The sequence below is a fragment of the Salvia miltiorrhiza genome, chromosome 6 (genome assembly GCF_028751815.1).
Source record: "Salvia miltiorrhiza cultivar Shanhuang (shh) chromosome 6, IMPLAD_Smil_shh, whole genome shotgun sequence".
In the NCBI taxonomy this organism is placed as follows: domain Eukaryota; kingdom Viridiplantae; phylum Streptophyta; class Magnoliopsida; order Lamiales; family Lamiaceae; genus Salvia; species Salvia miltiorrhiza.
The window spans coordinates 4,986,557-5,012,532 of NC_080392.1; the positions used below are offsets into that span (position 1 = coordinate 4,986,557).

Consider the following 25,976-nt stretch of genomic DNA (forward strand, 5'->3'; position numbering starts at 1 on the left):
TTCCATTGAATTTTCGCTGTTGTTTTTACTCTGTATTGTTGTGCGTGTTGTTCCAATACGCTGTACAATATCGTGTTCCAGCCAAAGCAACACTTACAAAAATAAAATAAATAAATAAACTCACTCCAAATTATAATTATTTTAAATGGCCTAAAAAGTTAGTAGTGTTCTATTTTATCAAAAATGTCATAAATTATTCTTTTAGACCAACCGCAAAAATGTCATGAATGATTGAAAATATCATTTTAAGTTATAAACTATATACGTATTATATTGATTAAACAATTAAGATGTTTCCAATATTTATTTTAGAAAATGACTCTCTCCACAGGCACACACACATTTGTTAGGTCGTTTTATCTTGTAAAAATTAATTATAATTTTATATTGACATTTGATCAATCACATCACATCACATGATATTCTAGAACCTGAAAATTCCCAAAATCATTTTAATTAATTAACATAGTTCAATTCATTACTTGAATAGATATAATTGATGCTATTTTTGTTACTACTTACTCCAGTTTAATCTCCACGGTTAATTATCTCTAGTTCTTTCGGGTTTTTTTTTGGCTGCTCTACATGTTAGGATTAGAAAGAGAAGTTTGATCAACTTTTGATGGTAATATATTCTATTCAAAATTATAACCAAGAAATGTAAGTGGAAAGGAAAAGGCCGAAGAGAAATTAATTGCGACATATTTGACAACTATTTACATATATATATTAATGGTGTGGCGACACATCTTTTTTCTTTATAAGCTTATCCATTCATATTTGATGAAGTTGTAGTGAATGGCAATCCATATTTGAAGGTGAAAACTTGTAAATCCAGAAAATTCTCAACCTCGACAATAATCTGTGAGGGAAAAAAAAAAGAAAAACTAAATATGGAAGGGAAAAATTGTTGGATGTGGTATAATTCAAAATCTATAAAAGAAACATTGGTCTGGACAGAAAACGGCGTCTTCATTGAGCTCATTTCTTGGCAGTGCATGGGGGCACCCAGTTATTGCTTAGCAATCACAAAGCAATAAGGAAAGAGATAACTAGAGACTTAATCTCATTATCTCTTTCCACTTGAAAAAAAAAAAAAAAAAGCCTATCATGGCTCCCGACATTTCCTTAGAAGATATAAGAAATGAAACAGCCGATCTTGTAAGTGTTTATTTGCATTTGCATGCATGCAAATTGCAATTGGTTTGAAGAAGGATAGAATATATGTATATAATGTTGATGATTGATGGTTGTTGAATAACAGGAGAAGATCCCCGTTGAGGAAGTGTTCACAGCGTTGAAATGTACAAAGGAGGGATTGAGCTCAGCCGAAGGAGAAAAACGGCTCCATATATTCGGGCCGAATAAGTTGGAGGAGAAGAAGGATAGCAAGTTTCTTAAATTCTTAGGCTTCATGTGGAATCCTCTTTCTTGGGTCATGGAGATTGCTGCTATCATGGCTATTGCTTTGGCCAATGGAGGCGTAAGATTCATCATAATTACTTGAAGCCTTAATAATTAATATGTTATAATTAATTAAAAATGGAATAATGGGTGCATATATGCAGGGGAAGCCTCCGGATTGGCAGGACTTCGTTGGCATTATGGTGTTGCTGGTGATCAACTCCACCATTAGTTTCATCGAGGAAAACAATGCAGGAAATGCTGCTTCTGCTCTCATGGCTGGGCTTGCTCCCAAATGCAAGGTTCTGAGAGATGGTAAGTGGTGCGAGCACGACGCGTCCATCCTTGTCCCGGGCGACTTGATCAGTGTGAAGCTCGGCGACATTGTTCCGGCCGATGCTCGTCTCTTGGACGGCGATCCTCTCAAGATCGACCAATCCGCCCTCACCGGCGAGTCCCTCCCCGTCACCAGGCACCCCGGCGACGAGGTCTTCTCCGGCTCCACCTGCAAGCAGGGCGAGATCGAGGCCGTCGTCATCGCCACCGGGGTCCACACCTTCTTCGGCAAGGCGGCTCATCTCGTTGATAGCACCAACAACGTGGGACACTTCCAGCAGGTGCTGACTGCCATCGGCAACTTCTGCATCTGCTCCATCGCGGTGGGGATGGTGATCGAGATCATCGTAATGTACCCGATCCAGCAGAGGAGGTACAGGGACGGGATCGACAACCTGCTGGTGCTGCTGATCGGGGGGATCCCGATCGCCATGCCGACGGTGCTGTCGGTGACGATGGCCATCGGGTCCCACAGGCTGTCGGAGCAAGGGGCCATCACGAAGAGGATGACGGCCATTGAGGAGATGGCCGGGATGGATGTGCTCTGCAGCGACAAGACGGGAACGCTGACGCTCAACAAGCTCACCGTTGATAAGGCTCTGATCGAGGTGTTCCCCGACAACATGGATGCGGAGGCGCTGATGCTGCACGCCGCCCGGGCTTCGAGGGTCGAGAACCAGGACGCCATTGATGCTTCCATTGTAAACATGCTTGCGGATCCTAAGGAGGCGAGAGCGGGGATCACGGAGGTGCATTTCCTGCCCTTCAATCCCGTCGAAAAGCGCACTGCCATCACCTATTATGACTCCAATGGAGACTGGCACAGATCCAGCAAGGGAGCTCCCGAGCAAGTAATTAATCATCTTTAATTTCCAGTTAAATGCATGCATGAGTATGTATGACCTAGTTAAGTAACCATGTCCCTTTTCAATTTTGTTAGATCATTGAGCTCTGTGGCCTCAAAGGGGAAGCCTTGAAGAAGGCACACCGGATCATCGACAACTTCGCAAACCGCGGCCTTCGAGCTCTTGGCGTTGCATGGCAGGTGAGCGATGCATATATATATATGGTTAGATTCTATTGAGAAATTAAATATTTTCCGAAATTGAGAATCGTTGAACAGAATAATAATTTTGATGAACAAGCAGGATTAGAATTCTAGAGTGTTCAACATATTAAATAAATACATCTGTTCAACATTTTTCAATTTCGCAAAACATCTAATTTTTCAATAGAACATTTCTCTCTATATATATATAAGAGAAATTAAAAGAAAAGTAGGATAAGTGACAGTATGTGTATGATGTTTCAGACAATCTCGGAGAAATCGAAAGAGAGCGCCGGCGAGGCATGGGAATTTGTGGGACTGCTGCCTTTGTTTGATCCTCCGAGGCACGACAGTGCAGAGACGATCAAGCGAGCTTTGGAGCTGGGCGTGAACGTGAAGATGATCACCGGTGATCAGCTGGCCATCGGTAAAGAAACCGGGCGGAGGCTAGGCATGGGCACCAACATGTATCCATCTTCCTCACTTCTTGGACAGAGCAAAGATGAGTCCATTGCTTCTATCCCAGTTGAGGAACTCATCGAGAAAGCCGACGGCTTCGCCGGAGTTTTCCCAGGCAACAATCTTCAAACATATATATATATATATATATTATCGAAAACCAATTAAGTAGAGCTTCTTAACTTGTTGATGATGCGCAGAGCACAAATACGAGATTGTGAAGAAACTGCAAGAGAGAAAGCACATCTGCGGCATGACCGGAGACGGCGTGAACGATGCTCCGGCGCTGAAGAAGGCCGACATCGGCATTGCCGTTGCGGATGCGACGGACGCGGCGAGGAGCGCGTCGGACATAGTCCTGACGGAGCCGGGGCTGAGCGTGATCGTGAGCGCGGTGCTGACGAGCCGCGCCATCTTCCAGAGGATGAAGAACTACACCATATACGCAGTGTCGATCACGATCCGCATCGTGATGGGTTTCATGCTGATTGCCCTGATCTGGAAGTTCGACTTCTCGCCGTTCATGGTTCTCATCATCGCCATCCTCAACGACGGGACCATCATGACCATCGCCAAGGACAAAGTGAAGCCATCTCCCATGCCGGACTCCTGGAAGCTCAACGAGATCTTCGCCACCGGCATTGTTCTTGGGACTTACATGGCTCTCGTCACCGTCATCTTCTTCTACCTCGCATCTGATACTGACTATCTCTCTGTAAGTCAAAGATACATAGCCGTGATTTGCTAAGCTAAGGAATTGATATTTTTGTTGGTTTGGTTTCAGGTGGATTTTCAAAGTGAAATCTCTGAGGAAAAGTCCAGATGAGCTTACAGCTGCACTGTATCTTCAAGTGAGCATCATCAGTCAAGCACTCATCTTCGTCACGAGGTCACGTAGCTGGTCTTTTGTGGAACGCCCAGGTCTCCTCCTAGTTTTTGCTTTCCTCGCAGCACAGCTGGTGAGTTTGTATTTCTTGCTGCAACAAAATTTGTCATTGCTCTCACTCAATCAAACTGCTATGACTCCATCATCCTGTGATTTTCTTATTGCAGGTGGCGACGGTGATTGCTGTTTATGCCGACTGGGAATTCGCCAGAATCAAAGGCATTGGATGGGGGTGGGCTGGAGTGATCTGGATCTACAGCATTGTCACTTATTTCCCACTCGACATCCTCAAATTCCTCATTCGCCTTGCCTTGTCTGGTAAAGCTTGGGATTCCATGATCCAGAATAAGGTAATTAATGAAATTGTGTCTACTTTTTCTCTCGATTTCCCTGCAACGATTCTTGATCGTGTTCATGTCATGTCGAAATAGACCGCTTTCACTACCAAGAAGGACTACGGGAGGGGGGAGAGAGAGGCGCAATGGGCCGTGGCTCAACGTAGCCTCCATGGCTTGTCCACTGCACCGGAGTTCTACGACAAAGATAACTCCGAGCTATCTGTTATCGCGGAGCAGGCAAGAAGAAGAGCTGAAGTTGCAAGGTGCTTTCCTTCAAGTTTTCTTTTTTGTTCAAAACACCTGATTTCTTCATTTTATTGAATCCTAAATTCTCTTTCTTGTTTTCAGGCTGAGGGAAATCCACACACTTAAGGGACATGTTGAATCAATGGTGAAGCTCAAGGGATTGGATATCGAAACTATCCAGCAACACTACACTGTGTGAAGAGTGAGCATGAACTGATTCAGATCTGAGGCGTGGGAGAATCGATGGATCGGATTGTTGACAATTGAAGAAGCACGATATACATATAGACAGACACACTTCTCCACTGATATTCATCTGTTTCTTTCGTTTGATGAGATGATAAATAATTGGATATGTTTGGATGAATGTCTGAAATATATGAAAAATCATTTATAATACATGTTTCACTGCTTCTCTCTCTACCTTTTACCTTTTCACTATGTGCTTTCTTTATTTGTTTTAGCTTATTATGCACGAATCCTGCACATTCTTTGCACGGATACGTACATTCTGTGCACACTTCTGCTACAACTATAAATGAGAACATATACAACATCGCATCATTCCGTAATTGTATTAAATTATCGAATTATATAGAAAATTTCTATTTGAAAAAAGAAGAATAAAGATGCTATAATATATACACCTTAATTCTCGACAGCTATCGCATGTGCCCTTCATGTTTAAGGTACCACAGAGCCCCTTCTGCTGCGTTCTCAGCAGCGTCTTTCTTTTTTAACCGCGGTTCTCCAATAAACTTGAACTCCTCGTTCTGCTTTCCCGCGATTTGCATCTGGACCTTGTACACAAACCTGAAACATAGTGCATGAGTTCTACTTTTCTAAAACTTGTATTTATTTATTTTTTCTCAAACAAAAATATGAGAAGAAAATAATAATAAGAAAGCTGAAAGATCAAAGTCATGAAGGAATATAACTGAGTAAGCAGATAACTTACTGTTTTGAATGGTGCGGTCCTGTTTCTTTCAAACAATCAAACACAGGCGGCTTCCAGTGTTTCGCGGTACATATGTTGTTGAGACAAGACCTCGCGTTTGCAGAGGAAGTAGCACCTGAAATATTACTATATGAGTACAGGTATGAAAAACATGCTATAAAAAAAAACTATCAAAAGTCGCTTAAAACAGTACCTGTTTTGTGCAGATCAGCAGAATCTGAGGCATTATATACAGGGATACCTGGAGAATCCCTGCCACAGCCATTTTCTTGAACGCTGGGTTCCAGAAGAAGGTCCAGTGGAAGAGGCTTTCCGTATTGCTGCACTTCCACCAACTTAGGTATTGAAGGAACTTCATTGTATCCAATCAACATTGCTTCCAGCCTTCTACTTTCTCTAAGCACATCTTTTAGAGATTTAGACTTGGAGCTGTAACCAAGCGCCTGAACAACCAGTGTCTATTAAAATAAGAAAAAGAGAAGGAAAATGCTCACATGCATTACTAGTTCCTCAACATGGAAAACATGTTTCCTCTACAATCACCAAAAACAGTTTCCAAAACCAATTCTGATCATCTATCATAAACCGCACTTCATTTCTCATTTCATCGCACTTGTGCATGTTTTGTGCATAACTATATCATTATTGTGCATTCTACTGGAAAGCAAAATTCCATATTAGAAGGCTGCTTCATGTAACTAGAAGCAGAAAGACACTATAAACAAATTAATGACAGTGGATTAAGTAAGAATTTTACCTTCAAATGTTCATCTAATTGTCTTGAAGCAATTTTCTTCGCAGTTTTTCCACTTACATTGGATGCACAAGCAGTTTCAGAAACTTCAGCACTGTCAACTTTAGCTTCAACCACGAATTCACCATCTTTCTTCACTTTAGAGAACTGCAAATCCCAGTTATAGGATTGGCAAAGTTCTTTAAGTTCCCTAAGGGGGTTAAACTGCATCTTGGAAGTGTTAACAACAGGATCAAGGAGGGACAGCACAATCTTCCACAAATAGTTCAAATCAAACCCTGTGTCAAGAAATAGGGCACCCATACAGGACTCCACCAAGTCACCAAGAACCTGAATGGTTTTGGCAAACTGCAAGTTAGTATGCATTGCTGCTACAACATGAGAAGTTTTAACAACAATTAATTACACAATCAAACCCTTTTAAACCATTAACAGTAACATGGAATAATTGTACAGAAAGAAATGGAATAATAAGTACGGTAGCACCGTAGCAGTTTGGAATCTATTTGATTAGTTTGATGAAACCTGGCCCCCAAAGGAAATGGAATCAAAGATTGTGGCATCTATGGATTCTCATTATATGGTTGTCAAATACTTTGAAGTTTGAATGTAATTATAAGCAGTAAAACATCTTATATTTTTTTTCAAAGAGCTTTAAAGGTCACCCAAGCATCCTCTTAGTTGAAGATATCAGAACGATATGTTCTTATCAGAGTACAAATATAGATTACTTTACATATAAGATGCAGAAAGATTACCTTTGGGAAAGTTCTCTCTTCTATATGCTCTGTCTCAGATGCTGAATTCCCAATTTCATTAACAAATTTAGTCATTGATTCACGGAGAGCACTAGAGTCACATATAACAAATTTGTGCATGGACCAGCGGCCTGCTACGTCAGCAAAGGAAAGGTTGCTCACTGACATAGATCTCAAATCAGTTAACTGGCCTGGTTTCAATTCTGGATATGTTGAATACAGGTATGAAGTGACCACATAATCCAATACAGCATCGCCAAGATATTCAAGTCTCTGATACCAAAAAGGTAAATATGTCTTGGAAAGAGAAGTTGGATATTAAGTAAATTTAACATTGGTGTAAAAATGAATCCATACCTGATAGCAACCTCCAAAATTGTTGAAAGACGGATGGACAAAAGCCTGAATGAGCAGACCTTTGTGGGTAAACTCATGTCCCAAAAATTTTTCTACTGCACTAACGTCCAGCATATTGGCAAGAGGCAGAAACGCCCTACTCATGGAGCAGATTGTATCCAATTGTGAATGTGAAAAATCTACTTGTATCCCCATCCAATTAAGAAATGCAATTGCTGCCTTGAAGCCACTGTCAACTATAAAAGCTCCAGTGAGTGACTCAACAACATCTGCAATCGTCTTCTTATGCAACCAGTGATGGGATTTGCTGCACCTAACTTCGAACTTTGCCCCATTTTTCTTGACAATAAATTGAGGGTGTATACTTTCCTCAGTCTCCTCATTGCAAGTTAGTGGACAAGGACGACCAAATGCAAAGAATTTGCAAGGCTCAAGTGTTTGATCACGTATATATACCTGGGACACATATTTTTGCACAAAATAAAACATTTCAGCATCAGAATAACACAGAAACATCATTCCTCAGATAATTTTCAATCATCATCAAATGTGCAGCCTGGATCCATGAAATATTTCCAAGTTAAGCAATTATAAGAAGAAAATGAAATCATGAATAACTTAGTTTTGTTTTTGTTTGATCCAGCTTTTGATCTAAAACTGGAGCAGTTTAAACTCAATGAGGAATAAGCTAAATGCTTGAATCCAATAGGAAACATGAATAAGTGTTTTGATACATACCTTGAGAAGTAGTGTCAAATTATTAACTTACTAGGAAATGTGCATCAAATGGTAATATTGCATTCATTTATTTCATAAAAAATGTAGTAGTATTAACAGGAATTCTTATGTAAACATAGAAACTCTAATGGAATTAAAATGTTTAGGAAAGAGAATCCAATGCTAATATCTGGCAAAACCAAATACACAACTTCTAGTGACAGTTGTGCACAGCTATTTAAATGTCATGTCGCAGATAGTTACTTTTATTCATAATGGGGTTGCCAAGATTTAGTCATAGTGAGGGTTTCTTTTTTGCAGCTAGTCATGCTGTTTAAAAGGCCAAGCCTATGAGGATTCAGACAAGGGATCAGATTTATTACTTGCTTCATTTTTTCACTTCATTCACAACAATGTTCAGAAATTGCTAGGTGCTAGTCAGGCAGCCAAAGGATGCTAGCACTTAGCCTGAGAAGGCAGCACATTTTATATGTATAGATAAATATATTTTTATGGAAATTTAACAAAATTGTAGGCATAGCCTAGTGGTATTTTCCGCATCTTCAACCTAGAAGTGCAACGATCGAGTATTGTTGGTCGCAAAACATAATTGCATTTTCTTTTTCTTTTTATCCTTTTCACCCACGTCGATTATGACTATTAAGGAAGTCAGTTCATCCCAAAATCGATGAGTTGACCCGAATCGAGAAAAAAAAAGAGTTAGAATTTGAAAAAACATATAACCGAAAATGACTTCAAGCTTTTCAGGCTGGACCGGTTCAACTACTAGCTTTTCAAGCTAGGAGGCTTCAATGTTTTGGTCATAACTTTCTTTCAAAACTTCAATTCACAACTGGAAAGTTAATGCAATTATCTTTTCAACCATATATTACTCATCCACATATTCTAAGTATTGCAAGAGTCGTGCACGTTTAAAATTACAGGCACAAGTAGATGAGCCATATTTAAGGATGTTATGTTTCCACTTTCTACATACATTCATGAATACAGATTATGCCTATAAATGGTTAGTTATGTAGAGAAACTCATATTTGACTATTTGATTATTTGATATTGAAGACTTGAAGTTTGATAATAATAGTAGTTTAACACTTTGTTCCTACTTCAAAGTTGAATATGGCAATTTTTTGGTTCATTTCCTCCTTTCTCGTCAACTATACTTTATAAAGTATACAAATTTTAAATTACATTCATTTTTGTTACCTATATATGACGTGGAAACAGGTTAATTATGATTAGTTGTCTGTATGGGGATAATATGGCAAATTCCTTTCTGAGTCCTGGACCAAAACTAAGCAGATTGGGATGATTGATGAGTATGTGTGCACCTTTATGGCTCATGTGGTGCATGTTGTTGAGCTTTCTGATTTTCACTAATGCAATAGATGCAAGAAATCGTTGTTGGAAAGGATGATAACGAATAGATCTTACAGATCATGGTTGACTTAGAATGGTCTTCCATATAACAACTCAAGGCTGTTTCAAGGGCTTAGCAATAAGAATCTCTTGACTTGGAGGATTACCAATGAAGGAAAATAAAATCAATTAATTGATAAGATTATTTATAGTTACTATTCAATTAGCTTATTCTAGGGGGATATTACATTCTTGTTGTCCACGAGTAAAAAAAGCTGGTTGACGTAGGAATAATGGAGGAAATTCGTGAATAATTTAGCTTACAAAGGGCTGGCCTTCTAATATGATAGTATTACCCGGTATCTCTTTGTATCTTTCTAAGTCCTATTCAATAAACAACCTTATATTTCCCCTACTTCTATTATGAAAGACAGCCTAGAATGCCCTGTTCCCTAGGCACACTTATTGAATTTTCAACACATGATGTAAAGGTCAAACAATATCACATACGTTAGTTACCAGAACATACACATAAGTGGAAAGTATTTGAATTAAATCAATGCATTGTTCCTCCGCTTAGTTGTGAGGCTCATTGTAAATGAAGTATATAATCTTTATAGATGGAAGGTATCCAAACAATTGTTTGTGGTGTTTCCTATCGAAAATAAATGGAAACATCAATGTAAAAGGACATTGACTTCAGGTATGAAGTGACATTTGTGGAAATGGTTGTCGCAGAATAAGTCAAAAAATTTGCAACTCGGACAAAAAAGAACGAAAAAAAGATATACAGCAATTACCTGTAAATTTTTCAGCTTTGCCAGCTTGAGTAAATTATGATTGTTAGTTAGTTTTGACCGCTTTCTTGTTAGCTGTCCCTCATCTAGAGCATCATGCTTAAGAAAAAGATATCTACCCACTGCAAACTTGAGAAATGCATCACCAAGTATTTCAAGCCTTTCGAGAGAAAAGTTCTCACTACATCCTTCAGTCGTAATTGCTTCAAGAATCTGCATCCAATTTTAAATAAATGGTTAACAACTCCTTAACTATCAAAAAACAGGATAAACTGCAACGTTAGACCTTGATGGTGGACAAAGGAGATCTGAAGTTACTGAACTTTGAAAATCCATACATACTAATTCTAAGATAGCACTTACTCTATTAGTAGTTACTTCTGCCCCCTCAGGGAATGAAGCACTTAACTTGTCCTTCAGTTCAACGGCCACAAGGAAGCTTTCAAGTCGGTGCATGATTGATGGTAACAGGGACAATGAGCTTCCGATATCTTTAGAAAAACCAACAATTTTCAATTCACAAAGCTCCGGAGGTAAGTCGACAAAGTATTCCTCTTTTTCTCGCCATTCTCCTGAAGTACAAATATTGATAAGTGATCTAATTGTCTAATTTATAATGAGAAGATAAAAAACTAATCCAAACATCAGCAAGCCCCAACAGAAGAAGTATTCAATTACACAGAAAAAGGAAATAAATATGATATTTGATAAATAATATAGCACATAATGCTAAGCAACAGATTTGGATATATTAACCAAATGGTTAGCACATACGTATATACGAAGGTTCTGGGCAAATACACGCAGCACATGAACAAAAGAGATGTACAAGGACCCTATCTCTCTATGCAGGCTAATAAAGTGAAGAATGCTGAGCAAGAAGGAAATTGTTGATGTGGCTTCCTGGAATGCATTAAATACTGTACTAGCTTATGAGATTACAAGTTCCCTATCTCGTTATTCAGTTTCTACCCCATGAATCGTGTAAGTAAAAAATATACCTGATTGATTTTTCTTCCTCAGCAAATTTTTCAAGAGAAAAAGTGGTTTCGCTTGCAAAAGAGGTTGATGTGGATACTTTAGATCAATATCATACCTATAAACAAAATTAACTATTACAAAGAGCTGAAAATGAAATCACAACCCCATAATGCTCTCGTATCATGACTAAGTCATGTAATAGGTATAAATTAACTCAGACATATTGTATCCCAAAACTCAGTCTTGGAACTTGCAGGTGCAACCGTGCAAGTAAGTTACAAGAGATCAAGCCATATTGAGGAATAAGCCGTTAGCATAGCCTTAAACACTAACAGTATAAGGCATGGAAACTCAATGCATGCAGGCAGGTAAAGACTTCGACCAACTAACTAGAAAATAATACCAAAGTTACATTGCCAAAGGCCATTTGAGTTCCTGATTCAAGTAACTAAGAAACTGAAGATCACGGCTTGCTGCCTAAGTTGATAAAAGGAAAGGAAGTTATTGGCTTTATGTGGAAAAGATTGGAAATGACAATTAGTTATCTAATAGAAACAGTAGTTGGAGAACTTACAACTCGGAGTAGTGCTCCACATGACTTGATGAATCATTATATGAGTCATGCGCATTTCTCTCTGTCAAGATATCTGAAACAAAGAAAAATGTGTCTTTGCATGGCAGATATACCAAACTATTCAATGTAGAATTGAAACTTGTGCAGCCATTGGCAAGATGCAAGTAACCCGTTACTTGACAGATATCATCTTCCACATCACTGCTCGTGTGTTTGAAAATCAGTGAAGACAAACATCTACTTATTAGTGTCCAGTCTACAGAAAATCTGTCATGGTCGTGCTCCACAACAGGAAGCAATAGGTAGAAGGTCGACAAGTTAGACTTGCAGACACTATTATCTTCTAGAGACACATATTCTGCTCTGAATTCATGCCGGTCAACAAGAACCTTGAGAAATAGCTTCTGGAATGTCTCTGCTAATGCAATCTGTTGAGTTCATATATCAGATTCTGAATACAGATAATTGCTGAACTATTTTGGATATAAAATAAAAGACTTCACCTCAGCTTTATCAAATGTAGAAGCTCCAGAAGGAATAAGTTGTGTCTTCACCATTCTACCATTTGCCAAACAAAGATCAAGGCTCAAATTACCAGCCTCTTCTGGCAGTGACTCTTTCACAAAAAGACCAAACTTTCTGTATGTCCTATCTGCCGGAATAGGATTAAATTTCATGTAATAGCAACTAAAAGTACAGAAATCATCCACTTCTGTCCATGGTACTCTGAGTGCAGCAGGAACAAGCATCTGATGGAGTTCAAATCGTGATTCAACATCTGCAATAAGTTTGAAATTTTGCTATAATGTGCTTATTGTAACGATTGTGAATGTATAAATAGTGATGTCCACTGACCCTCCTCATTGTCAGAATCAGATAAGTCCAGATCTTCATAATTAACATCTTGCTCTGGCAATAAATAATCAGTCAGTGCTCCAACTTCATGCAATGCTTGGCATGCTTTAAGACAAGCATCTCTCTTGGCTGCCTCCTTTGAAGGTTGGGGTGTGCTGCCAATCTGGCGAAATGGAGCATTGGCTGGGAGAACTAAGCTGCAAATATTTCCATCAGGATGATCATGGTAGAAGAACCGTGGCTTTGGATTGAAATACCTAACAAAGATAAAATACCATCAAGTATAAGTTTATAGTGAGGACTCCACAGAACAATAGAACAGGTAGATGCATTTTTTATTCCATAACTATGGGGGTAGTATCTAGTCACAAGTCATGAATTTTTACTTTCAACAACATCAAATATCGAGCAATTTCAGTGCTTTTTTTACCTAATTTTTCACCTATTTCCGGCTAGTAAACTTAAAATTTGGAGCTTTCCAACATTTTTACGGGAGTCGCAAAAAATCTTCAATTTTTCAGGACAAATTTGTTAATAACTTAAAAATTTGCATGATTAAAGTCGTATAGTCATTGAAATCCCAGCCATGGTGTGCTAAAATCCCAAATTTTCTGTTTTACATAGAATATTTAAAGTAGGACAAATACAGCTGAAATTGTATGATTTTTTAAGATTTTAGGACTAAATTGCTACCCCCTACCTATGTGACTAACATTGCACTTTTCCCCAACACAACAGGAACATATTAACAGCACATTAGGAACCATACTCGTCACGTGGAAGTGATGAGCAATAGCGATGCAGCAAGGGAACACTCATTACAGAACTGATAGTTGCACCAGTGACGTCCACTTTATAGGTTCTCTCCTTGAAATTGGTTATTTGCAGACGAGATTGTCGGCAGGAAATTTCTAAGTTCATCAGAGCTTCCTCTTTTACAAACTGCTGAATCAATTTGACTTCCTTGAGGTTGCTCCTGTACTCACATAAGTATAAGATATAAAATGTTGTTCAGTTGAAAAACCAAAAACAAATTCACATAGAGCAAGCTTTTAGTGAAAGCACCTGTCCACTAAAAATGCATACTCAGACTGGGGCATGCGGGCACGGCCTCTTGATTGTATAAAACTAGCCAGTGTCTCTGGAAGATCAAACCGTATTACAAGAGAACAGGTGTGAATATCAAGTCCCTCTTCACCCACTTTGGTAGCAACCAATAGGTTTAGCTGCCACAATAATCAATCAGGGAAACATAAATAAAATAATTATAGTAAAAGTGCTTATAAATAATTCTTCCAGGAAAACAATTAGATCAGTATTCTGAAAAGAATATTACAAGCTTGTATAACAAAATATTTACTTAGACAATTTTCTTGTGAGCAAATCAATGAAAAAAAACATATCACCCTGTAAAAACAGTTACCTGACCAGAATGGAACTTCTCAAGAATGATATCCATATGTTTTTGTGACATGTGTCCGGAGCGAACTCCTACGAGGAAATCACATTTCCAAGAAGATAAAACCTTTATATTTTGAAGGATCCTGGAGAGGGATCTTGCAGTGGCAATTCTAGCTGACAAATATTATGCAGTTCATACTTGGCTGTAACCTGTAAGCAAACTAATCATATCATGCTAATTTGAAATGATGATAAACTGCCATAAGTAATCTTCATACAAAAGATTACCAGTAAAGATCAGAAGGGACATAATATATTGGTGATTAATCACACTCAATAAAATTCAAGCTCAAAGGAGAACTTTGATTTAAAGAAAGGTAGGTTATTCCACTAGAACTTGCAAAGTCAAGCAAGAATTCATGAGGTTTAAGAGATTTCTTAGCTGTTCAAATTGATAAATAAAGTTAGGGTGTGTTTGCTTTGAGGTTTAAGGGATAAGCTACATTTACCACCTTATACCTCGTTTGCTTTGATGTATGAAAAAATCCGGGCAGCTCCTTATCCCTTGGGAAAGGGATAATTTTATACCTAAGAAAGGGTGGTATAATTTTATACCACTATAAGGAGTGGATAAATATATTATCCTTCAAACCAAACAAGATATAAAAAATGTGGTCCCCACTTTAAGTGATAAATTTATACCTCATTATATTATCCCTCCAATTAGAGGGATAAAAAGCAAACACACCCTTATATTATAACTAAGCATAAAGAATCTTCTAAGATATAAACAGATTAAAAAAAGAAAAAGAGGATTTACACTTGAATATCAAGAGAGACAGAGAGAAAGAAAACCAATGAATATAAATTTGTGGTTGATAACATTTAACACTAATATGACTCAAAGTGGTCGTTGTGTATGCCATTTCAAAGATGATAAAATAGGCATCAACCTAGATATTTAAAAAGATTATAGATGGAAAATTTGCGACTGCATAAGTCGTACAAAGATAGCTTGCTGATCTGTATGCAAGTACCCTAAAGATAAATGATAGAAGTAAAGAGAACACGGACACAAATACCAAACCAAGAGTAATTATATAGATAATCAAAGGATAAACTACAACAGAAGAGGAACTCTCTCTGTCCAAACAGCAAACAACGCCGCTGAGTTTTCAAAGGATAAACTACAACAGAAGAGGAACTCTCTCTGTCCAAATGGCAAACACTGACTAAACGTTTTAGTCCCTGTCCTTTAAAGTAGGTATATTCCTTCTACCAAGCTACAAGGGAAAACAGATTAATTCATGAACCCGTTCCACCCACCCAAGCAGGAAGAGAGAGATGAGAAATTTAGTCTTCACAATTTTCAACAAACAAGCAAAATACAAACCTAAATCTGGAGAGTATTTCAATAAGCCGTAATATCTTTTCTGAGAAAAAAGGCTCCTCTAAAACCTCAATACAAGTAATATCAGCTTCTAAGCCACCTGCATGAATAACAGAGAATTTGAAATAAACAATTGAGAGTTCATAAACTTAACCAAACTCCTTATAAATGGAAATAATCCTCCTTATAGTTCTAGGTCATAACGCATGCCGATGTTTCTTTAACATCAAAGGACAGAAAGCATAGACTTAAATCCAGCAGAACAGGCTTAAAACAAATGTTATAAATGGACTGGAGCTTCTAGAGACCATATTTATTAAGAACCTCTAGTGCAATCAGATGCAAGGATAGAGGAAACTTCATGCAAATAATTTTTCCTTATGTCGTAATCATCACTGCAGCTGATTTGCGGCTCCACCAGTTCAGCAGTCTCATTATTGTCACCAGCTATAGCAAAGTATGTTGCCTTCAGAGTGAAAAACAATGCAGTTTAGAAATTCAGTAACAAGTCATCAATGACTAAATAGCAATCTACATGCCTTGTGGGTAGCAGTTCTTCCATGGATGGGAAAAGAAAACATGATATGTTGTCAAAAGCTTTTTAGACTCATATAACTTAATATAAACTTCTTTTTTCTGGTAACTAAAAATATAAATACTGCCTCAAATAGACTTGTATCAAGTGTATAAAAGCCCAAAGGGTGGTCAAAATTGGAATGAATAATAAGAATGCATGTAGGAAAATAGCAACTCTCTAAAATTATACCAGCTAATAAACAACAAAGCAGATGCAAAATAAACAACATTATATAATTAAACTAAAAGAAGTCAAATGATTGGTAGAGGTTTGTTTGTATTACAATTCTTACCTGCAATGCTCCCCAAATGCCAAGGTTTCTCAGAAAAAATATTAAATCAGAATGCAGCTTTTGGAGCAACTTCCTGGTACTCTGATCCACCTTGGTGTCCCCAAGCGTTAACATACACTAGAATGTCACAGAGGGATCCATTTAATATTTCATGCAGCATAAGAATAATCAACTAAGTCAAACAATTTCACAATACCTTGTCTTTTATCTCCTCAAGTTTTGTAGTGTAAATCATGTAAGGGCACAAGAAGCTCTTCTCAGTAGAACCGTACTCATAAGCAATTGCTTTAGGGGATGTAACAAATTGTTCCACTTCATTCTCATCTTCAAAAGTACACACCTGTTGAAAGGCAAGTTTTCAATAATGAAACTTTTGAGATATAGGAAAGGATGGGTAGACCAGACCTATGTGGCTAGCTATTAAAGGATAGATTTACATAAGAGTAAGAGTAAGAGGAAGAGGAAGAGAAAGAGAGGGAGACACCTAGCATCTTAACCACCTACTGATACTCTGCGTAGCTTTACCCAAAGTTTTCAACATATTTATTTATCTAGAGTATAAATAGATATAAAGGTCTCAAATTCCATCCTCCAAACGTACCTTTGAGTGCATTATTGCCTCAAGACCATCGATTGAGCCTCCTGAAAGAAACAAGAAAGACCATTAGTCCATCAATAAGACGGAAAATAAATATTGCAACAACCACCAAATTATCAAGACAACAAATGCGCTACATGTTCAGACAATAATATCACAGACAAAAGAGCCAAATGTTGAAAAGAATAAAACAGCAGAAAGAAAGATTGGTTGTATATTTAAACTTGAGTTCATGGGAAAGATTGGTTGTATATTTAAACTTGAGTTCATGGGACTGCAAGCATCCACTACTCTGAAGAAACATGGAATTAAACAATGAAAAAGGCAAAGGATTCAATTTGTTTAATATATTATTTGATCCTGAAATGGTAGAGTAACAGTGTAACAATAATCCCCTATCCCAAATTGTCATCCCTCTTCCTGATATTGTCATGTCGAGAAATTAGGCTCTTTTCCTCAAATGAGATGGTGAGTTAACATTCTCAACCACTACTAATTAGGAGTTAGGACAATTAGGCACCGGGAAAAAAGAAATTCACCATTTTCACCTTACCTAAAAACTTTGTGCCAAGTTAAATAGGAGCCATTGTGGAGCGGAAGTGCATCATGATAATTCCTTACACTTTGGCCATAACAAAATAGGTTATTAGGACCGAGCAGATTGTATTTTCCATGTATGAACATACTCCATTAAGGGGGTATTTACTTTTCATGATTGAGTATTTTTATCCTCATTACTAGGATATCTTCAATCTCACCTTTTAACGGGATAGGAATCAAGCAAAATAAGCTCAAATGATAGAAATTATCAAGGGCCTTTGGATATCCCAAAGTTCATAATCCATCTTATTAAACAAGGGAAGCCTTACTATTTTCATCTATCTAGGCTAATCCTAAAAAGTAAATTCCCCAAAGAGGACTGTCTCATAAGAAAACTAGTACACATGATACATATGGTACAAGTGATTCAAATTAATAACTAGGTCAGTAAACATAAGCATCAGATCAGGCCTACGACTCTTTACACCCTTAGAATCTTGTACTAGTTATGATTCCGTTTTGCTTTTTTGACTAAGCAATTATGATTCCAAAAGTGGGTCCAAATCTACAAGTTTCCTCTAAATCAATCCAGTTTAGGAAAAAGTTGCTTCTTTTTAGCTGCTACGCAATTGAAAATAAGCTCTAAAAACACTAAAACATGAGATTACCTTTCCCCAGCTTCGGTGATGCTGTCATGCCAAAAATACGCGGGCATTTCACGAGATCCACTTTATAGAAGATCTGGACATAGTATTTCAACAGCAAACTCATAGATTATTATGAATTCAAAAATTGATACATTGAAAAGAAAAAAAAAAATGAAGCAACTTAAACGACGATTGGTTTTAACTAATTACCTTCATGATTTGAGCATATTGATGATCACAATCTAGTTGTGCATGATGGCATTCATCAAAAATGAGAAGAGCAATCTGCTCCATCTTGATGAAGCAGTGAGCTAAATAGTGCAACATTAGTTCAGGTGTCATAACAAGAACCTGTTACAAATACAATAGCATTTGTTGTTAAAGGGCGAGGAGGAGTTGAATCGACATTTCCATTCCACCATATGGATTCCCGCGCCAAAAACGGCAAAGTCACGCCCGCCATCACAGACATCGTAGAATCCAAAACCTAATTAGAATTCAGCTGGGCAAATTGGAAACACTTTAGGTGCTCACAGTATATTTACTATCCCAGTTGAACTTCAGGAGCAATTCGGAAATATTTTAGTGATGATCACAATTTTTGTGCGTGAAGTCTTAAGATTTTGATCATTTAGCCTTCATACAATAATATTTTTATTTTTATAACACAAAATTATAAAATAGAAAAATTAGCAGTGAGACAAGATGCTACACACTAAATTGTCAGACAGAGAATCTCATCTAAGATTTTTGATACGTGGTAATTTGGTATTGAAACTTATAAATACTCTCTACATCCCCGAAAATTGTGATCTTATTATCATATTTGGATTTCCCTAAAAATTGTTACATTTACTTATTTGAAAATGATCCCACAAACTTTTTCTCATATTATTTACAAAAATATATGAGATCCAATTTCCACTCAAACATAACTACCACATTTTTTTCTTAAAACATATACTACCTTCATTGGGTCACAATTTTCCTTACCAACGTCCTCAACGGAATATCCGTACTGGCCTGCCAAGTGTTACTTTGATTCTTTTCAAGGAAGGCTAAGACGGCGCCTCGCATATGGGTAGCAAGAGGGCGCTTATGCCCCGACGGTGGGGCCTTATGGGGAAGGGCCCAGCCCAATAGGGACAGCACACCCCCCACTTCAAGCGCACCTCTGTCTCGACTGAATCACTCGTTGGGTCTAGTCGGTGGAACCGGTGAACCACGCGAGCTGGTTAGATGCGTGGGGCAGAGGGCTCGTAGTACCCCCTTTTCTTGATCGATCCTTTTCTTCACTTCGGTAGTGAATCGTTTGAAAAAGGGTTAGGATATGCTGCATTTTATGTAACCGATGAAGTTACATTGTCTCGTCTTTCACCAAATGTACTGAGGAAGTTCATGGTACATTGCTACAAGTAGCCGGTGGTCATAGCTCGCATGGTTGGTATTGACCTTTGCCCGTGTATGATATGGTTGGTTCCCGGGCTAGGGGTTCCGAATGAATGTTTGTACTATAACGAAGAAGACCTTCTTTGAATCAACATGCCCTTAGGGCTTCGGAATGCATGTCAAGGCTTCTATGTCCCAGGATTCTAGCTATTATTAAATTGAATTTAGAGCAATGTAGATAAATTTTGACTAGATCAATACCCCATCTCTATGGATTCTTAAAAAGACATACTTTGGAGAGTACCATCAGGAAATGTCAAATCCTATAATTTTGCCCCTTCTACTCGTGTCTTGCATTTGCTGGAGGCAATGGAACAACACCATCAAGAAACTTCGGATAAGAAAGATCATAAGTGTCGAAGTGGCACCTTTTAGCCTCTACCTAGCTAACTCCTCGATCCTTCATTCAGTCTAGTCTTTTATGCCAGAAGAGTGCGGCAAGGAAGAGATATACTAAGCAATCAAAAGGATGCAAGCAAGGAAGCTCGAAGAGCTCTCTAATACATATTCAACCGAGCTACCTTTATACTTTAAGGGTGCGTTGTCTTTGGTTGTAAATTTATCATTGGAAAATGAAAAATATACAAAATTTCACCCTTTAAATCCTTCCATTCTTTTCTCATATTTCTTACTTGACCCTTACTCATTCTTCATTTAATTTACACTTCAAATGAGGAATAATATCTCATTCTTCATTTACACTACAAATAAGGGATAATATTATCCCTCCAAAAATGGTGTGATAATATTATTCCTCATTTGAAGTGTAAATGAAGAATGAGTAAGGGTCAAGTAAAAAATGTGGAAAAAGAAATGAAGGATTTAAAGGATAAAATTTTATTTATCCTTCGTTTTTCCATGATAAATTTACAATAAAAGAGAATGCACCCTAAGGAAGTATTGGTCTGCCAAGTGTTGAGGGACTATGAGCCAATATATGAAACTATTCATTCTCATGTAAATAAAATTAAAAATTATTTACTAAAATAAAAAATTAGAAAAATAAAAGTTGGTGTATCCGTCGTATGCGGCAAGATGACGTAGACTGTGGCTGTGCAAATGCAAAAATAAGAATTTCCGTAACTTTTATATATCAAAAAAAAAAAAAAGAAGAAGAATTTCCGTCAACTATATAGGAGAAGGCTCTAATGAAAAAATCTGGAATTTGAGTAAAATAAACAAATGTCTGCATTCATTATACGGTTTATACCCCAGCTCCAAAAGAAACTCTACATTCATTATTTATCGATGGGTTTTTAATTTTTAGGGGAGTAGTAACAGTAACAGAGCTGAATAGTTAATTAAGAAATCTAACTGACCTCATATTCCTCGATTTGTTTTTCCCAGTCTTCATGGCTCCTTGCACGAGTTGTACGCCCACAATAGATCCCGACTTTGAAATCAACTGATTTTTCTATGACTTTGGCTTGCTTTTGAGTTGAAAGCACAAGAAATCAAAGAAAAAATATATATTTGTTAAAAGATTAAGGGCAAAAAATAATTAACGATGCAAAATTGAACACAAGTAAAGGAAGCGCCAACATCATCCAGAAGAAAAGTTCATTACAAGTGTAACGGAATTAAAGGAGATATACATGAAGTTATTTATAAGAAACGAGGTAGTTAGTATACAAACTAACTTTATTGTATAAAATATGATCATCAGAGTGAATTTATCATAAAAGATTATAAATATTGTAGTGAAAAATAAGTTAAGAAAAGCAGGCCAGGAGACAAACCTGATGAATCAAAGCAGTTGTAGGAGCGAGAAAAATGCAAACACTCTTTTGGGGGCTCTTGAAAAGGTGAGCCATCTCATACATAAGTAAAACAGCAATATGAGTTTTTCCAGCACCGGTTCCCAAATACACGATGATGTTCTCTTCCAACGCTCTCTTACACAGCTCCGTTTGATACCTGCATTGCATGCGTCTAATAACTTAATCACATTGCTCCTTTAAAATTTAAATGCCTTCTTCTACGAACAAATATTGTCCAGTGTAGCAGTCGCCGTTGGATCCTCAGCAATTGGGGGAACTTTGCTGAAGCATTTAACGCTTTCTTTAGTCCTAGCTAGTTCTTTTTCCCCCTAAAATAGGCCCAAACTTTTCTAAACGAGGGGTGCTATTTCTTCAAAATTTGTCCCCATAAAAAAAGGTTAAATATCTTAAAAATTGATTGATTCTAAAATTTTGGTTTAAATTTAAAAATAATTTAGTTAATTTTATTATTTCTTCCATATTGTGATTTTGAAAAAACATAAAATTTTTACTATTACTTTTTTTTATAGTTTTTGTACTTTGAAAATAATAAAAATAAAAAAGTTATTAAAAAATTACAAAAAAAAACTACAATGTGGATAAAATAATAAAACTAACAAAATTCATTTTTATTTTAAACCAAATTTTAAATATAATTATTTTTTAAAGTATTTAATCAAATTCTATCTGGACTTATTTTGTCCAAATAGCACTATTATTTCTAAATACAAGATTTTTACCTAAAAGTTATATTAGGGTTAATTAGATATAAATTACTCAAATTTAAATAGATTATCATTTTGAATACGAAGGAGAGAATTTTTTAATTAATTAATCATGTGTGGAAATTTAAACTCCCTCCATCCCACTTCAAGTATCTGGTTTTTATTTTTGAGTTGTCACATTTCAAATGTCCTATTTTCCTTTATAGAAAAAGTTAAATCTCAAAAAATGAGAATCTTTGGAGCACACATCACCTTTTTCAACTCTGCACTACACCATTTAACAATCTAATTAACATTTTCTTAAATTACCGTGCCAAAAAGAAACATGACACTTCAAGTGGGACGGAGGGAGTAGTATATAATGTTAATAGTAATAGGAAAGAAAAGTTATTGACGCCCAAATACACCAATTTTTGGAGAGTCTAATTTTGCATATAGACTTTGAAATGAGTTAAAAAAAAATACATGAATTTTAATGATGTAGCAATTTTACCACAAATTTAATTTAGCCAAAATTAAAGCTTGTGTGGCAAGTTGGAATGTCGATGTAAATTTATCAGACGATTTAAAAAATGACTTCGTCTAGAGATGTCCTATACGATATCATTTTTTAAAACGTTCTATGAATACGCATCGACGTTTTGATTTGATAATTTGGGCAAAAATTGAATAAGTGGTAAATTTGTTACAATATTAAATTTTTTTATATTTTAAAAAAAAATTATGTGTAAAATTATACTACCTCCAAAATTAATGTATTTAAATACTCCCTCCGTCCCAAACGAAATGTCCTCTTTCTTTTCGGCACGGAGATTAAGAAATGTGTATAAAGTCGGTAAAGTGGGTTGGTGTAAATTATTTAAATATTAAGTATAGAGAGAGAGTGTGTTGCCAAAAAGGGAAACAGGACATTTTGTTTGGGACAGCCCAAAAAGGAAAACAGGACATTTCGTTTGGGACGGAGGGAATACTAATGACCAAAAAAAATAATACTAAAATGTGAATTTAATATCAAACACGTATGCAGTATGCTCAAAAGGAGTTACTCCACAAATTAGATTTTATATTGCCCTTTCTTCGGGGCGGACAAAAACTCCACAAAATAATGAAATATCAACTCGACTAACACGCCATACCAAAAACAAAATAATGTGACATATATATATATAAATGAGATAAAAATTCAGATAGTAATTATACCTACTTTATTTAATATAACTGACTCATAAATTTTATGTACTTTGTTTCTCCTTCATTTTATCTATTCTAAATTATTTTAAATACATAAATATAATCTCGCTAGTTCGTTTTTAAAATTGTAACTTGGTCCTGCATATTTAATTTAATTACAATTATATATTTGTCCACAAAATGACTTTCTTCCGAAGTCACCACCTGCGGGACCCACCCAACAACCTTGCTTTCTATATCTCGTAGAGATAAGTCACGTATTCACATTTGACGCAAATTTCTCTCACGCGCACAGACGGCGTCAAAAATCCCAATTAATCTTATTTCCTCACACACTTAAACGAAGCAACTTCACATCATAAACAAAAACAGAGCACTTCAATTATAGTCCTAACCTTTATAAGTAAGTTCCCCTTCATAAAATCGCAAAAGAAAAAGGAAAAGGAAACAGAGCATAAATAAGAAAGCGCATCAAAAATCCTAATTAATCTTGTTTCCTCGCTGACTTAAACGAAGCAATTTTTGGGTGTTTTAAGAAACAGAGAGAACTTCACACCATAAACAAAAACAGAGCATTTCAACTCCAGTCCTAAATTTTTAAGTGATCGGAACTCGAACTTTTTCCTCTTCACAAAATCGCAAAAGAAAAAAGGAAAGGGAAAACAGCATATAAATAAGAAAGCGAATGCCACTACAGATACAGCAAATACTAAACCTACATAACAAAAATTTATTTCTTCATGGAAAAAAAAATTTAAAAAAAAGAAGAAAGAAAAGAAAGCTTACTTTCTAGCAACTCTTCTCGGATCTTTCTCCTGTTGCAGGGATTTTTTCTGCTCTTCAGCGCCGCAGAGAGAGAGAGCTGAAAGTTGGTCTACAACCTCTTTTTCCGCAAAATCAATTTTCTCACCACCGATCTCCATGGTTGAATTGACGGTGGTGGTGTAGCTGTGTAAGAAAAGAAACTGACTTTTCTTTTTGCACTTTATGGAGGGGGAAGGGAATCAGAGTTATGTGACAAGAACAACGAAGAGCGGAGGAATAAATGGCGGCTTTTCGTTTGCTATATTTGCTTGTTGGAGGTGGTTCATATCTGTATATATTCTCACTACGTGCTGTCCAACCATATTTAAAACTATGAAATCCTACTGCTACATTTAAAGCATGAAATCTGATACGTGTATGATACTTAAAATATGAAATTGCATCAACATATTTAATGCATGAATTTGCCTCGACAACACTTCAGTATCTGATGTTATTATATTTATCAACAATATAACAAAATAAAGCCAACGAGGCATAGTTGAAGTGATAAAATTGAGGTCTTGAGTTTAATTCCGTCTGCACATTTGCGTGCGATTATTTTTTCATCTTTGTGTGATGTAGAGGTTCGTCTGCGTGCGAGTGATTTATTTGATTATATAATACTTTATCCGTCTTATTACAAATGTCTCATTCCTTTTTTTTTATAACAAATTTTCTCTCTCTACTTAGTATTTTTTACCAGCCCATTTTATCTACTAATTACACATTTTTTTATCTACATGGGGCATTTACCTTGCATGATTGATAAAATACATGATTGGGTATTTTTATCCTCAATAGTATGATTGCTCTAATCTCACCCTTTCAATTGGATAAGAATCAAGTAAAACTAGCTTCAATGATAAAAATAATCAAGAGCCTTGGAATGTCTCAAAGTTCCAATCCATCAAAATAAACAAGGGATTATTAGTCTTACTATTTTTATCTATTAAGGCTAATCCTTCAAAATAAACGTCCCCTAAAAATAATTGGACATTTGTAATGGAATAAAGGGAATAGATACATCTTGTCATTTTCAAAAAAAAAAAAAAACAATATAACAAAAATACACAAATTTTTATATATTTTTTGTTTTGCATATGAACTTAAAATTTTGCGTCTAAATACACGAACTTTAACTTTTGTTGATTGCGTGTTTTAATTAGGGATAAAATGCCTAATTTACAAAATTTGCCACATCAAAAAATTTATTTGCCACGTTAGAGAATCCACAACGCCTACACGATAGCCACTTACTCGTGTAAGTGTGCTATCGTGTAAGCGTTGCAGCAGCAACCTACACGAGGGCTACACGTTTTATCGTGTAGCCCATTTTCTCTATAGTGTAAGACGCGTGTGATGCACGCGTCTATTCAAAAAAAAATATCGATTTTGACCGTTGGCTGCCTCGTTTTGCGTGATTTTGACCGTTCATTTTTTTTTCTCATCTTTTTCTTCTATTTATTCTTCTTCCTCCTCATTTTTTCCCTACACCTTCACTTCTTCTTCTTCATCTTCTTCCTTTCTTCCTCTCTCTACACCCCATGGATCCACACAACCCAAATTACTATGACCTAAATTGGTGCCCCGATCTATCCGACGAATATCATCCCGATTTATCGGGGTGTAACTTGGGGGATGTTCATCAGTCCGGCGAGGAGATGCCTTCGGCAGCCCATAGTGCCGCCAAACCGAAGAAAGGCAGCCGGAGGAAAGAAGTTGCCCACAAGATCCGGCATGACAGGCAGGCGTCC

The 25,976-nt window shown here is 36.7% G+C and overlaps 2 protein-coding genes across 2 annotated transcripts; one reads left to right on the forward strand and one right to left on the reverse strand.

The window, feature by feature from the left end:
* The first annotated feature begins 1,013 nt into the window (after positions 1-1,013).
* On the forward strand, positions 1,014-5,140 carry LOC130988128 (ATPase 8, plasma membrane-type). The gene is made up of 10 exons (XM_057911902.1): positions 1,014-1,161; positions 1,265-1,483; positions 1,569-2,591; positions 2,681-2,785; positions 3,053-3,362; positions 3,448-3,964; positions 4,035-4,206; positions 4,301-4,483; positions 4,565-4,734; positions 4,820-5,140. The coding sequence occupies exons 1-10, from the start codon at positions 1,111-1,113 to the stop codon at positions 4,914-4,916; spliced, it is 2,847 nt and encodes a 948-aa protein (XP_057767885.1). The 5' UTR covers positions 1,014-1,110; the 3' UTR covers positions 4,917-5,140.
* On the reverse strand, positions 5,073-24,601 carry LOC130988127 (dicer-like protein 4). Its single transcript, XM_057911901.1, is given in 26 exon segments — positions 5,073-5,530; positions 5,676-5,790; positions 5,869-6,118; positions 6,433-6,759; positions 7,188-7,460; positions 7,545-8,000; positions 10,439-10,648; positions 10,799-11,007; positions 11,437-11,531; positions 11,991-12,418; positions 12,494-12,768; positions 12,846-13,102; positions 13,615-13,821; positions 13,911-14,071; positions 14,269-14,418; positions 14,420-14,456; positions 15,640-15,736; positions 15,961-16,102; positions 16,506-16,622; positions 16,702-16,845; positions 17,107-17,147; positions 18,312-18,384; positions 18,501-18,641; positions 21,059-21,169; positions 21,479-21,656; positions 24,202-24,601. Coding segments are annotated over 26 exon segments (4,782 nt in total). The 5' UTR covers positions 24,339-24,601; the 3' UTR covers positions 5,073-5,379.
* Positions 24,602-25,976: the final 1,375 nt, after the last annotated feature.

Coding starts and splice junctions, on each gene's coding strand:
- LOC130988128 (XM_057911902.1), top strand. CDS start 1,111: ATGGCTCCCGACATTTCCTTAGAAGATATAAGAAATGAAACAGCCGAT. Junction 3,363..3,447: donor CTTCGCCGGAGTTTTCCCAG/GCAACAATCTTC, acceptor GATGATGCGCAG/AGCACAAATACGAGATTGTG. Junction 3,965..4,034: donor GATACTGACTATCTCTCTGT/AAGTCAAAGATA, acceptor TGGTTTCAGGTG/GATTTTCAAAGTGAAATCTC.